Source organism: Ruditapes philippinarum, unplaced genomic scaffold (assembly GCF_026571515.1).
Source record: "Ruditapes philippinarum isolate M1 unplaced genomic scaffold, ASM2657151v2 ctg438_1_1_1_1, whole genome shotgun sequence".
In the NCBI taxonomy this organism is placed as follows: domain Eukaryota; kingdom Metazoa; phylum Mollusca; class Bivalvia; order Venerida; family Veneridae; genus Ruditapes; species Ruditapes philippinarum.
The window spans coordinates 150291-167346 of NW_026865993.1; the positions used below are offsets into that span (position 1 = coordinate 150291).

The window sequence follows — 17056 nt, forward strand, 5'->3', positions numbered from 1 at the left end:
GTTTTCAAAACTCGTTATTCCTTTCACGACAGGGACGGGGTCATATTTAACACAGTACGTGTGACGTCACACGCACTCCGTCTCGTCACTGCATTTGAGATTGTTTCATACTATTTCACGTAAAAAGTACATCGAGCTCGCTTTGAGGCTTTGCCTTTTTCATATTAATTTTTTGATAAAATATAACGGACGTAGGTACAAAAAGTTAAAAATAAAACAGAAAGAGAAAAATGACGTTAGATTTTCTATGTAACGGTCGATATTTACATTTGAATTTCGACGTTACGTCATGTGACTGTCATCATCATTTGACGTCTGTGAAGGCAGTGATTACAATTCTGCCAAGGGAGGTAAACACTGTGAGGAGTTTGACGTCTGGTAAGCAACGGACTTCATGGACTTTGGATTTAACGTTTACTGTAGACTCTAATGGTAATTGCAAGCTACCGTCCGTGTGTTACTGTTATAAAAATGAACTCAAAATTTGACTAAGAATTCAAATATGCTTTTTGTGTCAGTTGCGTTATTTTTTATTGTCTTTTTGGTGTTTAAAAAACTTTTATGTTCTTTTTTTCTATTGGAAAAAAGCGTCTGTTGATACTGATAAAATAATATTGTATTTTATTTTATTTCATTGTTCGACAAGAAATAAGGTATAATTAACATTTAGTATTATCAAATTCATAATAGTTATGTTTAACATAAATTTTATCACAAACCTGATTTGAAGATACGATTAAAGCTGAGTTTAATCGATAGTTGTACAAAGAAGCCTTGAGTTCGGACAATGGCAATTTCGGATATAATTGAATTAAGTCGTGTCCTATTTAAGTAAATGTTAAACTTACCATTAAAACTTCCAAAGAAATGTAAATCTTACCAAATTTTCTGCTTAACATTAGAGTAACTAGAATAAGTATTTTTATACTGGATATATTAAAGAAATACAACTGTAAAGGCAGTTACTGTCTAAACAGGAATTTGGAGGTTACGTACCATGGAGGTTACGTACCACTGCATAAATGTACCATTTTTGGAGGTTACGTACCACTATAGAAATATATAATAAAGTGATAATAAGGGATAAGGTGTGAAACTATCAGGTTTATTGTTCAAATTCGCGCATTAATTGTATTAATTTTGTAATGAGATTAAATATGTATGAATATAAAAGAATAAACAACAAACCAATTAACGATAATAAACAAGTTTTATTTACAACACAAAACTGAAACGAACAAACGATGAAAATAATTAATAACACTAATATAATTACACGCACTAAACTGAAATGAACAGTACAATGAAACAAACCACGGTAAATATAAAAAAAAACACTTTTCATTTATAGTATTATTTTTTTATTTATACGCGTTACACTGAAATCAACTGAAATAAACAAAATAATCAATAGCAATAATAATATTTCATATGCATGTTATTATACCGGACAAAATTACTTTACCTTGGAAAAAAACAAGCGTTACATATTTAAACATTTACAAGTTTTATTTACACGTTAACCGAACTGTGCATAAAATGAAAATAACAATAATTATGTTACAATTAACAAGTATTTTTAAAAATACTTTTTGAGTTTTATTTATCCGCACTGAATAATAATAATATACTGAAATAAACAAGACCATAAGTCTGCCGTCGATCCATGTATCTCGGATGTATGTTGTCAAATCTATGATGGGAACGCATCTGGACTCTTCAGCTTGAGACTCCAACTCAATGAAGGTGGGTCTCACGTGCTCCGCAGGAAGGTATGGAAGGGCCATCAGCTTTCTAATAAAAAGGAACTTGTCCCTCTTATCAGAGTATGCGGTGGCAAGTCCAAGCTGAATGACCTTTCTATACACCCTTTGGAGCCAGTGTAAAACACACCCCTTGACGATGGTGTTTGGGAAAGTCTGTCTGATAGCCTGCCACGCAGTTGAAAAAGAGTAATTAGCAAGAATAAGTGGATGTATACATGTTACACATTAAATTCAATCATTTCAAAAAACAAAATAGAGATGCTATTTACCTGCTTCATAGTCCAGCATAAACCACTCTACCATCGGATCTCCAAGTTTCTCCTTCAGTCGTGAAAAAACCTGAAAAATAAAAAAAAATCGTTAGAATTCTATCACATGAAATATAATTCTCAATTCATCTCATTTCAATTGAAGAAACGTACCTCAACGTAGCCTTCCTTCCTTCTCCTTGACATCAATACAAAAACAAGAGGTACTTGTTTTACATGTTCACCATTCTTTACAAAAGCATGAACAGACATCAACTGATAAAATGGTCGTCGTACCACTTTAAAAGTTCCGTCTATAAACCACCGCCTTGCAGTCTGAAGGTGGCTTAGCTGGGCTGCCGTCGCAAACATCATATGGCGTTCCTCTCCCACACGAATATCATCAACGAGGAACTCATCCTCTTTGATGAAGTCACATGACAACTGAAAGTATATAAAGTTGACATTAATATATACATAAATATATTATGTAAAAATATATCATAACTCAATAAGATTCCATTCCAATACAAAAATGATGATATATAATACCGTAAACGACAAATCATCTTCCTTTGGTTCAGATGGGCGCATTTTCCGACGAAATAAGTTAGTTGCCCTCGTTATGTTGTCTATGTTAGGAACAAATGGTAGGTCAGATGTGATTATATATATGGTACGTATCCTCCAAAATATATAAGTGGTACGTAACCTCCAAAAATGGTACGTAACCTCCTGGTACGTATCCTCCGTGGTACGTAACCTCCAGTAATCGTCTAAACAAATAAAATAATATCATAAATGATCTGATGAATCAGATGATTGTTGAGGATTGTGTATACTTTGTATCTTTAAGATTGAACTGTATTTGTAAAGAAAAACATGAGAAAACTTTACTATGAAATGTCTTTGAAAGATTAACATACATGGTAAACACTTCATCTGTTGCCCCATGATATCCATATCTCGAGCAAAAATTTGCCTTTTTGTATCATCAGAGCCATATTTATATTTTTCCTGGTAACATCAAAGACAATTGCCAAGATGGAAAAGTCATGACTAATAGGTCAGTCACCTTGTAAAATTTTCTGATGACAAAATTCAATCAGTATTTTACCATGCCAAGCGTGCATGAACTTGAGTGACTTAAGGGGTATTTATATTTTGCACATATCAAACTAGGAATTCTTAAGTGGTACAGTGGCACCTTAGCCTTTTGTTTCAGATTTAATCTAAATGCTTGTATTTTTTCTGTTTTCAGAACAAGATGAATCTGTTACATAATTGATTAAGTCAATGTTTTTGAAGCCATGGAGGCAGCAGATTCTGAAACTTTAAGAAGTTGCGATGCAGAAAATGTTGTCAGAATAAATGGTGTAAATATTGAGCACAATGGTATTTGCATAGAAAACAAAAATATTGATGATATCGAGGGTTCTGAAGATTTCGGCAGACATGACAGTCATGTTGTTGATAACACCAAAAAGAATACAAATGAAGAAGACCCTGATAATTGTCAAGTGTCAGCAGAGGTAGATATAAATGAAAGAATGGTTAATGTTGAAAAAGATCATGTTGATGATTTAGTAGGGTCGCATTGTTCTAGTTTTAAACAAAATGCTTCTGTACATGTAGCTACAGGTGATTGCAATTTGGACACAATCAATCAGGATGTTGCTAAATCATTTTGCTTACGGCATGACGGCACAGAGGAAAGAGTGAAACTTGTCACATCATATGATTTAGAAAGTGTGGCTGATGATGTAGAAGAGATAATTTTGCCAGATGAGCCTGTTGTCCGAAATGAGATTACTTGTTCAAACGATAAAGATGACTTTAGGATGAATACTAGTGTGAATCCTGAACATGTTGGAGAACATTGGGTTACTAGAAATCAGAAAACTTACGAATTTCTGCCATATACAAATGTTGATAAACTATTGTCGAAATCTGGCTGTGAAGAAAGTGTTTTTCATGATTTACCTGATGAACTCATTATTAAGATATTCTCATTCTTAACCACCAAAGAACTCTGTCTGAATGTAGCACCGGTTTGTCGCAAGTGGCGGCAAATCTCATTAGACAATAGCCTTTGGAAATGTCTTGATTTTAGCTCTTATCCGCACCTTTCAAGTTTGAATCTGTTATGGGTGTTAAAGCGTACACCTTTATTAAAAAAACTCATTGTTAGTGGTAGAGTAAATGTGACACATGCAGAGGTTGCCATCATTACTGAATGCTGTCCAGGGATTCAGGAGATCGATTTTGGATTTTGTGATATCACGGGTGTTATTTTGAAATGTTTAACTGAAAACTGTCCAGAACTAAGGAAAATTAATATTGAGGGATGTGACAAACTAGAACAGGACAAGACTGTGAGGTATTTAGTGAGATGCAAAAAGCTTACTCATCTGAATTTCTCACACTGCATGTTCTTTCAGGATTCGGGCATTATATTTTTAGCTGCAAGGCTTCCAGAAATTAAAAGCATTAATTTGGATGGAATAAGTTTTCTTACTGACAGGTATGGGTAGTTGTTTTTTGAGTGTTTGTTTTCTTCACTTTATCAAGTACTTAATCGATTTTGTTATTGTGTCATGTCCGCTTATTGAATCCATACATACATGTAATTATTTTATTTATGGTAAAAAATACTGTATACCAGAATGTTAACATAATATTACTGTACTGTTTTATAATAATATTTATGATAATTATAATTTTACATTTTGTTTTTATGGTAATCAAAGATAGTAAGCACACACATGTTAACAGCAGACAATCATATAGAATGGTATTTTCAATGTAAACTACTAAAATTCCATCTGTCCAGCATTTGTAAGGCTAATTTTAGCCCTTACCTGGCAGTTGCTGGTACAGAAAGTGAATATCCTTTGCCACCAGTATAGAGTCAGTATTCATGCAGTTTTATCAGGGTCTTTACTGTTAGCTGACTATCTTTAAATTTTTATCTAATGTTTTCTTCAACATTAATAATGGATAGTCCGAAAAATCATAGCTGGACAAGTCCATTTATGAAATTTATCAAGTTATGAATATAAAATATAAAAATAGAAAAAGTTATCTGTATAACCAGATATTTCATTAAAGGGAGACAAATTTTAGCCTTTAACGTGAAGTGTATGTAGTGTTAAAAAATGGTTTACATGTTTTGGCAGGTAATATCAAATAACTATTGATTGAAAAATAGAAATATACAGTAATCTCCACTTAAAACGATATGGACTGCCAAATTCATATGTTATAACCAAGAAGCAACCAATTTGAAAACAACAGTCGGAACCGCGGCAACAGAATCATTATAAGCAGTTTATCCTTATAACTTAAAATATAAGCGATATCGTCTTAAGTTGTGTTGACTGTACCAACTTGAAGAGGTATTGAAAAAAAGTGATAGAATCAAGTTCTTATTCTTCTCCTTCTTGGTTGTTTTTGAATTAAATCTGCTAATTATGAAAGTAAACATAAGTTGTGTCCCTTGTTATGTTTTTCCAGAGCGGTGCAAGGGTTGGTGGAGAAGCATTATCTGTATCTGGAGGAGGTAGAATTAGATGGGGCAGAAATATCAGACTTGGGTGTAGAGCAACTGTCACACTGTAAACAGTTAAAACATCTAGGTATCTCATTCTGTGAGTGTCTCACTGACCAGTCACTGCAATATCTAAAGGTAAATATACTGTACAACCTCTGTAGAGAAATAGAGGATATTATAACATTAGTGTAGATCATTCAATACTGAATTTATTGAACCAAGTTGTATAAAATAATATTATGTGAGCCTCTGGCGAGTATAATATTACTTTATTTAACGAGTTCAGTAAATTTAGTAATGAATCTATATGAATATAATATTCTATTATCACATAACCAACATAAGAACCGCTTACACTGAAAGTAATCCTGTTAATTGCCTTTAATGTAATGCTTTGTATATCGCAAATGATGTCTCATCAAAAAAACATGCAAGGCCGTAATATGATTTCAATGAAGTAGAACATTTCTGTTGATCTTCAACCCGTGTAGTACTGGAAAACATGTGCAGTTTTACCAGAACCTATATAATAAGATGATTAGCATCCAAATTTTTATCATAATTGAAGGTTAATAATGGACTTTTTCAAAATGATGTTTGTCAAGTCAAAATTAGAGAAGCAGGTTAAGGCGGCACATTTCCAGATTTGAGCAAATATTTGTAGAAAAAGGCTTGAATATTATTTAAATAAATGAGATTATCATCAAGTGTACAAATTAAGGGATTAAACTAGCCTTAGAGTCCTTCTATCCATAAAAATACCTTTAATTTGTCAGCATATATGGAAATTTCTCTTAATTCATTAAATAGTTTATAAAAAATATAGTTTAAAAAAAATAAGACTCCTTTTAATATACCAATGTTTCGGCTGAACAGGCTTCTTTAGCGTGTATAAATAAATAAATAATAAACAATAAAAAAAAGGAAATTATGTTATTGTCACATGACATCAATAGAGGCCACGTCAAAATATTACAAAGAGTTTGGCGTATTCTCATTTCATTAGAATTTTGGAAATAAAAAAGTAGATTTGGTCACATTTTGCATAATACATTCAAAGTTTCTCCTATCAATACATTTCTTGTACTATAAATTTATTTTTTTGAAGTTTGAATTGTAGATTTAATTATTTAACTCAGCTTTGAAGATTAATAAGAGAAGTTAAAACCTTGTTTGATTTGTCATTAGAGTATTGATATATGAAATTATTATTTTTATTTTATTTTCCAGGAATTGAAGAATTTGGTGAATCTCAGATTGCGTAAAGGGAGTGACTTCTCTCCACAAGGTCTCTCCAACTTCTTTAAGGAGGCATCTCTGTCTAAACTACAGGTGTTGAATCTCTCCGAGTGCTCGTTGATTACAGATGAGGTGATTTTAGATTTAGCTCAAGCGTAAGTATTTACAAAATAATAGAGGATACAAACTTGAGGGATGACTTTCAATTAACAGTTTGGCATCAGAGTTAAGGGTTATAAAGAAAATTTCTTACCTTAAACTGATATCTAGGTTAAACTGATATCTCTCTAGGGTCTGAAGTTAAATGAAAATGTTCTAATCTCAAACTCAGATTTCGGGTATCTAATTGTTCAGAAACTAACACAGAATGTATACAGACGAATAAAAAACCTGAGATTCTAAACAGAGCTCAGAGGAAAACAGGTTATAATCTTAATGCCAGTTTTTGATTGGTCAGAAAACAGCTCAGAATGTACACTGACCAATGAAAATCTGGATATTTGAGACTGAACACAGAAAAAAACAGTTTTATAACCTTGTGGCCTGCTATTGGTTAATTTGAAATATTGGCTCAGGACACTCAAGTGTCTGTTAACAGATCAGTTGAATTTTGTCAATACTACCTTATATAAAAAGATGATGGCACGCTAAATTGTAAATGTTATAAAAAAATATACTGCGAACCACAAATTAACACTTACCTTCTGTATAAATAGTTGGTACAGCAGCAGCAAGCCAACTTTTCTGTCTGGTTATAAAATGTTATTTTTTCTTTGTTATCTGTAGGTGTGGCAAGCAGCTGCGTGATTTGTCCCTAAGTTGGTGTTGGTTCCTGACAGATACAGGACTTATTTCTATAGTGGACCATTGCTGGTATATATGTACTTAGATCCCTTCCTGTTCCAAATTGACGTCTCGATCATAAAAAGGGTCATAACTCTTTGAATTTTATGCTCAAATCAGTACAACTGATCATAAAGTGAAAGCTATATGCAATTAAGAAATTAGTGAGTTAAAATACCATAGCGCCATCTTTATCATAAATGAGTTACAACTGTTATGTTAATACCGTAGCCCTCAAAAATATATCTCAAAGGGAGTTGTATTGACATAAAACAAAATACAAATAAAGTTGAAAATTTTCTTAATACTAATGTAGTTTTTTTCCAGTGAAAATTATTTCCTTTAAATTTCTTTTAAGAATTCCCATAATCTAGGACAGAAAGTTTTGAAAGTAAATTATGACAAAGGTCAAGTTTGATTGTAAATAAGATCAATGACAGAGAGACCAGATTATTTTTAATTGTCCCAGATTAATAAAAAATGAATAAATGAACTGAAGTTTTGTATCATTTTGTTCAATAGCCATAATTGTATACAATATAAAAGAATCATTTGTTATGCAAATTTTTAAAAATAATGGTGATGAGATAAAATGCTTGTTTGCCCTTTCCTGAATTTCATATCGCAACTTGCTTTATTTATTGTCAAATTTTACATCACAATAAATAATAGAATGACGCAAGGCGTGTATAATTTACTAGGTGCATAATAAAAAATGGACGCCAATGTCAATTAAATTCATGGAGCAAAGCGTTTATTGAAAGAAAAATTTGGCTCATATTTAATAAATCTTTTCAATATCTAATATAGGGATGTTATCTTAAACAGTAAATCTTGAAAATAATAAGGCATTAAATCATTCCAAAGATGGTCTCGAGTACGACATGCATTTTAAATTGCTTTATAATTAGAACAGATTTGTTTTATAGCTTATTTGATATTTGAAGCTGAATTTTAGTGTAATTTTCAGTTAAAAATATGAGGGAGTTTGGAATGAACTAAGACATTATTTTTTGAGAACAGTTTGGTTGTTTTATTCTTAGCTAATCAGTAGAAAAATAGAATATGTATATATTATAAGTAGTCGTTGTGTTTATTCTGTTTGTCAGTCTGTCTTTATTTAGCTGGCATCTTTAACCTTGACCATAACATTTTCATTAAATAAGCTACAGTCTTTTCTACATGAATGTAACATGTGAATGAGGTTTTCATTATGACCAATATGATCTTGACCACTAAATGACCAGGACTTTTTTTTATTTAATTCTGAAAATTTCACCCTAACTTATTTATTGATTTTGGATTGGAGCATTTGTCTATTTCAAAACACATCTTAATATTTTATATTCCATTTGCTATGAAGGCCCATGAGAATATTTGAAATATATTTGTATTTCAAAGTCTATGAAGCTCAGTGAAATGTGATAATCATTTTCCTATCAAAGAGATATTATATACATTCTCTTTTGTTCAATGAGATATAAACTATATTCCATTCAGGTCAATGAGATATAATGTACTATATTCTATTTCCAATGATTATTAAATAAAATTTTTGTTTGTCTACTTTCAGCAACTTGGAGAGCCTGGACATTTTGGGTATAGACAAAATATATGGGGAGTGTTTATCCCGGGTACCGGAGGAAATGACTAGACTGCAGTTCCTTGATCTTAGACAGTGCAATAAGGTATGCTAGTTTTAAAATTCTGTTTATTCCAGTTTCTAGCATGTTATAAGGTTATTGTTTAACAATTAATTGTAGATTGGAAAACTGTCAAGTTATTTATAATTATTTATTACATCCTTTACAGTAGACTGAAATTATCTAAAATAAGTGGAAATATCATAAAAAAAACACATTCTGTTGTGTGTAAAATGTTCTTGATTACAAAAGGCAAATGAATATCTGCACATATCGTTTTAAAAATGTTACAAAAATGTGTAAAATTTTACAGAGTTATTTTTCTGAAAAGCAATGTGACATCATGATTTGATGACGTCATGAATCAGTTTGCATGTCATTACAAGGAAAAAATTCATTAACTATTATTTAAAACCCTTAAATTGCATGAAACGAATACAGTAGAAAATTTGTTTCCTTTTTATTTTTTCAGATCAATTTCTATTTTACTCGTGAACACAAGCTCTTATATAAATAATATATCACGAACAGTGATTTAATCACTAAATAGAATCACTGTTTGGAGTTTGGATGTGAGGAATTAAATCACAAGGGAGCCTGAGTAATATAATGCTGCACATCACTGCTTGGGATATATTATTTTGATTCAACATCAACAAGTAAATGCTGCCATACCTGCTATCAAGCTAAATTATTCCTAATTTGTTTCCGAATTTATTTGCAGCGCATTCTTAATACTTACATCACATGTCTAAAAATAGATCATCAGCAGTGATTTTATTGCATATTTACACACACTTTCGGTTCTTCTATGTTCAGTAGCGAAAAATGAGGTTGTATTAGAATAAATTATTTCTTTTATTTCTTGACTGATACTCAATATTGTTAAATATTGTTTTTGTTTATTTTTAGATACTAGATAACCTCATTGTAGACATGGTTCGAAGGAAAAAAGACCTGAGGGTGATCAATTACTATGGAGAAGAATTCATACATGATTGAAAATACAGACAAGGACTGCTTGAATCATAAACACAGATCATCTGCTAATAGTTATGCTGTGATAGTTGCTTATTGATCCTAAACATCCTATTTTCTTAAATGGACTTGTCCAACTTCCATTTTGAAACAGTCCATTGTCTCACATATAGGGATGTCATGATGAAATTGTCAAAGTTAGTCAGCCAACAATATCAAGTCTGTTCAGACTGCATCATGAATTTTAAAATTATCCTGGCAAAGACTTCCATTTATTATTATGTAAACAATTTGTTTACAATAATACTTATTTCCCTATCTAATGCAAAGACAAAGCCAGCCACTATGTATTGTTTTGAATGGCAACTAACATTCAGTATACACAAAATCCTTTTTTTTCAATCATGATCATATTTTGAAAAGGAAGCTCTTCCTTTATTTTACATTCCAATGCCATATTGGTTTGGAAGTTCTTCCAATGTTCATCCAGAACAAATTTAAATATTGATATGTACTTCCATTATTTAGCATTCTCATAGAAACTTTTTCTGTGTGTTTTCAAAAACATGTTTTGACATAGAAAATTTCCATTTTGTCATTCCAAAATGTGTTTTAATGAGGAAGTATCTCCACTTGTATGGAAGTTCTTCCTTTACAATATAAGTGCTTCCTCATGTTAGAGGTTCCTCCTCTTGTTGAATTGTTCTTCATCTTGTATGTTACGGTAATCTTTTTATCTTGTAAAGAAATGTTTCCTCTTGTATGGAAATTCTTCCTCTTGTATGGAAATTCTTCCTCTTGTATGGAAATTCTTCCTCTTGCATGGAAATTCTTCCTCTTGCATGGAAATTCTTCCTCTTTAATGGAAGTTCTTCCTCTTGTAATGAAATGACTACTTTTTAGATGTTATGACCTTTTTTAAATGTTATGACTATGTCTTTTTATTAGACTTATCTTAGATGTTACAGACTTAATGTGAAATGTAATCACAGGAAAGGAAAATATATATATATTATTCTATTATATATTAATTTGTGGCCTAGCCATTTGGATACCTATATTGGCCTTATGTTCAGTTTCATATAACTATACATTATCACATGGCTTCTGTTGTGTTCAGTGTTATGTAGCAATTACTTATTTCTTTATATTATACATGTTTGATATATAAAAAAAAAATCTTATTGACATCATCAACTCTATTTGAAGTCAAAGGGTGAAGATATTTTAAATGTAGAGAATCATGCGATGATTTTATCTCCTTTTCCTCTTTATACATGTATAACATGTGGTAGAAAAGAATGGTATATTGGTTGCCATTTTATATAGCATTGCCTTAGACTATTCCCAGAAATGTTATAAAGTTTGCCACAGGCTCACTTTATTGGCATGTTACAGTTTATTAGTGTATATTTTACACTAATGTGTATATTATACACTAATAAATGATAATATGAAATGAGAATTTGTGTAAATGAATGTACATGATTGACAACAATGTCCAGATTATTTAAAATTGTGATTTTATAATTACCATATATTTGTCTTTTAATATTCGATATAATTTCACCTTAAAGTATATTACCGGTATTAGTTATAAAGACTTTTGACATGTTAAATGGCTTTATATAATTGGTTGTATATATCACCTGAGCCACTGGGCAAGGGTTATATTGCAAAAACTGTTTTTTTAGAGAAAAAAGTGAGACTTCTTCATAAATTGAAAAAACATGCAGTATTATAAAAGACTCTGTATTTGCTGTCTATAGATTGTAACACTATTGTTTATTTTGTGATTAAAATGATTACAGTATACCTAGAATGGAAGAAATTTGTCAGCATATTTTATTGAAGGCAAGTATGGCATGTATTGCCAAACTTACTTAACTAAGAATAGCTGCAAAATATTTTGTTCTGGAACATTTTATTCTGTTTACATACAAAAATCATGTATATTAAATTACATTGACAATTTATGCAACAAATCTTTCAAGAAATGACCATTAGATCATGTAAACAACATAATTTTACTGTTTCTAATTTTTCTATATAATATTTCATCAGATTTACCTTTATATACTTTATAACAGCTTTATTGAATCTTATGCAAACTTTTTAGGAAAGTTAAATAGAAATAGTGTACTTTTGACATCGTAAATGACATCTATATCCTTGTGTGAGATATAGTAAATCATCTGTAGAGTAACAGCATTTGAGAGTATAGATAGTTCCCGATCTTAAATATATTTTTACCTCCCTTGCCAAAAGTTGCAGCGATTTTGGGGGTAAATTTTCTATATAATATAATTGCTAAAATATGAAGAAAAAAATATATATACAGCTGATTTAAGTGAATTGTAGGATTTCTTTTATACATATGCAGCAAAATATTATTATAGCACCAATATGTGAAAGATTTTATATCAGTTTTCATGAAGATGTTAGAACTATGAGAGATTTTTATCTTATCATAAGTATGTGATATATTTGGAATGTCCCCTAAAATGATGGCCTGGGGGGGGGGGGGTTATAATTGCTATGTGAAAAGCATCTATAACATTTTGGTATTTGATAGGGGTTGATCTAGACAGACTAAATTCAGTGTGAGGTTTGCCCATTTTGAGCATTATATTGCACATGTTTTTCAACATTTGTTTTACATATTCTGTGTCTATGATACATTTTATATTTGAGATATTCTCAAACACATCATTGTTAATTACTAGTTATAAAGATCTGATAGGTTATATGGCTGGATATAAATGGTTGCTTGCATAATATAACCTGCATAAATAATCCAAGCTGCTAGGCATGTTGCTACAACCATTTATATATGGCAATTTAAGCTGTCAACAAATTGTTTTTAACCTTTATATAACCTTTTAAGAATCTGTAGGCTTGAACCTAGGATACCTGGGTTGTGAGGCAGGCACTTTAAGCACAAGGTCACCACGTCATTGTTGCTATGTTGTGCTGTCTGTGTTCAGGCTCTACTGGTGTTACAAGAAACAGATTTATGCTTCTAATTATGATGTCAAACTTATTTAATTGGCATTAATGATGAAAATAAGCTTCAAGCTTTCAACGTTATCAAACTAAAATGAATATATTAAAACATATTTATTACATGCTTTTCGGTGGTTTATAGAAATATATCAGTGATATAAAACTGGTAATTTCACTGTTTGAAACAGTGAAATTACCACTTTGATAATTTCACTGTTTTGAATTTAAGCCCCTTACGTTGTTTCAGTGAAATACCAGCGTGCACAGTACAGGGTACCAACTTAATGACGTGACGTCGTAAATGACGTCACATTGTATTATTTTTTGGCGCGCTTTTCATTCAGTATTAGATTTAATGTCTTTTTAAAACGTTTTTTTGCATGTAATAAAAAGAAAATTTGTTTAGTTTAGTGTAAGATCGAAATATATTTCATCTTGTGAACACCAAAAGTTCATATTTCACCCGTGGCTGCGCCACTTGTGAAATATACCTTTTGGTGCTCACTCGGTGAAATATATTCCGATCTTACACTGAACTAAACAAATATCCTCTATATAAATCAGCCAATAAAATAATTGAATTGAATTTTTTTAGCATATTATCAATGTTTTATCTTTTCTCCACTGACATTTGGTCCTTTATCTGTTGAGTTTTTCTAATGGATCTGCCCTAATTTTAATTTGGAACAATCCAGTCAAAGTTTAAAGGATTTTAATTTCAATACTCAAAAATACAGCTTTGATAATGTAAAATACATGTTCATAGTTTCACTGTATATTGTTAATTACTATGCATTATATTTTTGTTTGTCAAAGGTGTTGCATCCATCTAATGCTAGTAAAAGTTTTAAGTTAATACCCATTCTTTTAGTAAGAAATTTTAGCAAATAATGTCACTACTAGATATGTCTGATCAACTCAAATGTGTCTAAAATTCATCCCTCTTCTTTACCTTGATTATTGTCACACATTGAATTTGGAACTGCCCATTCAAAGTTGAAGGGATTTCAATATCAAAACACAAAAATTGAGCGACCAACAGAATAGGATGGTCTGTCCCTATACTGGTATTCTAGGCCAATTATCTCTAATAATCAAACAAGTTAAATACATTATATAATGCACTCCCCCACTCCCCAGCAAGGGCAAGGATAATGGAGTATATGAACGATGAACGGAGTTCTTAACTCTCATCTGTCCCTTAACAGCTGGGTTAATAATGTTATTTTGTCGCCAAAATGGCAAAGGATTTGGCCAAGTCACAGTGCTGAGTCTTTAGCGTCAATTTTATTTTCTGACTGTCCCAGCAGAGTGGTGCTGTTACAAGGGTTTGGTAATCCAATGGTCAAAGCCCCAATCATTCAGCAGGGGTGGATTGGCAGTGGTTTCAATTGACTAGTGCTTTAATTGGCTGATTTTTACAAGCAATTAGTGGATGTAACACCTTAATTATCATGCTACATGTGATAATATATGAACATATTACAAGTATTATGTGATATCATATTGATATGTGTTATTTATTTATTTATTGGCATGCCTAATGTGTTTTATTGAGTTTATGGGAAATCTTTTGTTATCTACTTTTTTTAATTTCTTTGAGCTTCGAAGCTGTGACTATTAATGAAATAAAATAAACTAAAAAACTTATATTGTTTTAATTTTTTATTTCAAAATATGATTATTGTAGCTTGCATCTTCAATTTATGTGTCGTCTGCAATTTTTGAGTCTGGAGAGACCGTAAGTTTGAAAAGATTCGAAAGCATAAAAAATTATGAATGTGATACATTTAGTTTTACTGTGCTTAGCAACCTTTTAAGATTCTCTTTTTATGCCACCGCAGCATCTGCGATGCAGTGGCATATAGCGATTCACCTGTGTGTGTGTATGTGTGTGTGTTTGTTTGTTTGTTTGTGTGTGTGTGTGTTATATAGATTATATAGTGAACTTAAAAAATCTTCTTGTGAAAAACCACTTGTCCAATTTCAACCAAACTTGGCAGGATTGATCCTTGGGTGAAGGGCTTCCAAAGTTGTTCAAAGAATTTCATTCCATGCAGAAAACTGGTTGCCATGGCAACCAAAAGGAATTATAAGAATAAATTAAAAAAATCTTCTTGTAGAGACCCAAAAGGCCTAGAGCTTAGATATTTTGCATAAGGCATTGTCTGGTAGACCTCTACCAAGATTGTTGAAATTATAGCCCTGGGGTCAAAATCGGCCCTGCCCCGGGGGTCATTGATTTTCACTATATGTACATATAGTAAAAACTTAAAATACCTTCTTGTAAAGACCCAAAAGGCCTAGAGCTTAGATATTTTGCATAAGGCATTGTCTGGTAGACCTTTACAAAGATTGTTCAAATTATAGCCCTGGGGTCAAAATCGGCCCCGCCCCGGGGGTCATTGATTTTCACTATATGTACATATAGTAAAAACTTAAAATACCTTCTTGTAAAGACCCAAAAGGCCTAGAGCTTAGATATTTTGCATAAGGCATTGTCTGGTAGACCTCTACCCAGATTGTTCAAATTATAGCCCTGGGATTAAAATCGGCCCCGCTCCGGGGGTCATTGGTTTTCCTTATATGTATGTAGTAAAAACTTTAAAACAATTTCTTTTAGCAATTGACAAATGCTAGAGGTTAGATATTTTGCATGAAACATTGTGAAGTGAACTTCTAACAAGATTGTTCAAATTATAGCCCTGGGGTCAAAATTGCCCCCGCCCCAGGGGTCATGATTTTCAATATATGCATATAGTAAAAAAGAGCTTTAATATTTGTTAAATGATATCATCTATAGGTACTCTACCAAAGTTGTTCAAATTTCACCTCTAGTGTCAAAATTAGCCCCGCCCCAGGGGCCATAGGTTTTCCTTATATGTAGATAGTAAAAACTTAAAAAATCCTCTTCTCTAAATTTACAAAGGTTAGAGTTAAGATATTTTGCATGAAACATTATGTAGTGAACCTCTGGCAAGATTGTACAAATTATAGCCCTGGGGTCAAAATTGGCCCCACCCCCAGGGGTCATTGATTTTCACTATGTACATGTAGTAAAAAAATAAAAAATCTTTTTGTACAAGGCTTAGAGCGTTGATATTCGGTATATAACATCATCTATGGGTCCTTTACTAAAGTTGTTTTAATTATGTCCCTAGTGTTAAAATTGCCCTGCCCCAGAGGCGATAGTTTTCCTTAAAAGAATAAAATTAAAACTTGAAAAATCTTCTTCTCTGAATTGTAAAATCCTCTTCTCTGAATTGACAAAGGCTAGAGGTTAAATATATGGCATGAGACTTTGCGAAGTGAACCTTTACCAAGATTGTTCAAATTATAGCCCTGGGGTCAAAATTGGTTCTGTCCCGGGGGTCATTGATTTACATTATGTACATATAGTAAAAAATTAAAAAATATTTTTGTCTGAAGGTACAAGGCATAGAGCTTTGATGTTTGTTATATAATATCATCTATAGGTCCTCTACCAAAGTTGGTGAAATTTTTTCCCTGGTGTCAAAATTGGCCTTGCCCGGGGGCAGTGATTTTCATTATGTACACATAGTAAAAACAGAAAATAAAACAAATGTTTTCTGAATGGGAGAAAGCTACAGCTTAGATATTTGACTTGAAATGTTGTTTGATGGACCTGTATCAAGATTGTTTTGAATTAAACCCTTGGGTCCAAATTTTTGCCTTGCCCAATGGGACAGTGACCTACTTTCTTGTCCTCTGATGTACAGCAATGAAATTTTGATCATGTGCACAGTTTTAGTTGTAAAG

The 17056-nt window shown here is 31.8% G+C and overlaps 1 protein-coding gene across 1 annotated transcript; it reads left to right on the top strand.

The window, feature by feature from the left end:
• The first annotated feature begins 577 nt into the window (after positions 1-577).
• Positions 578-14926, top strand: LOC132730951 (F-box/LRR-repeat protein 7-like). Its single transcript, XM_060717035.1, has 7 exons — positions 578-653; positions 3276-4538; positions 5531-5702; positions 6798-6961; positions 7593-7679; positions 9223-9337; positions 10205-14926. The coding sequence occupies exons 2-7, from the start codon at positions 3325-3327 to the stop codon at positions 10292-10294; spliced, it is 1842 nt and encodes a 613-aa protein (XP_060573018.1). The 5' UTR covers positions 578-653; positions 3276-3324; the 3' UTR covers positions 10295-14926.
• Positions 14927-17056: the final 2130 nt, after the last annotated feature.

Excerpts from the sequence above, each read along its gene's own strand:
- LOC132730951 (XM_060717035.1), top strand. The coding sequence starts at position 3,325 with ATGGAGGCAGCAGATTCTGAAACTTTAAGAAGTTGCGATGCAGAAAAT. Across the intron at positions 4,539-5,530 it reads ATAAGTTTTCTTACTGACAG|AGCGGTGCAAGGGTTGGTGG; the intron begins GTATGGGTAGTT and ends ATGTTTTTCCAG. Across the intron at positions 5,703-6,797 it reads AGTCACTGCAATATCTAAAG|GAATTGAAGAATTTGGTGAA; the intron begins GTAAATATACTG and ends TTTATTTTCCAG.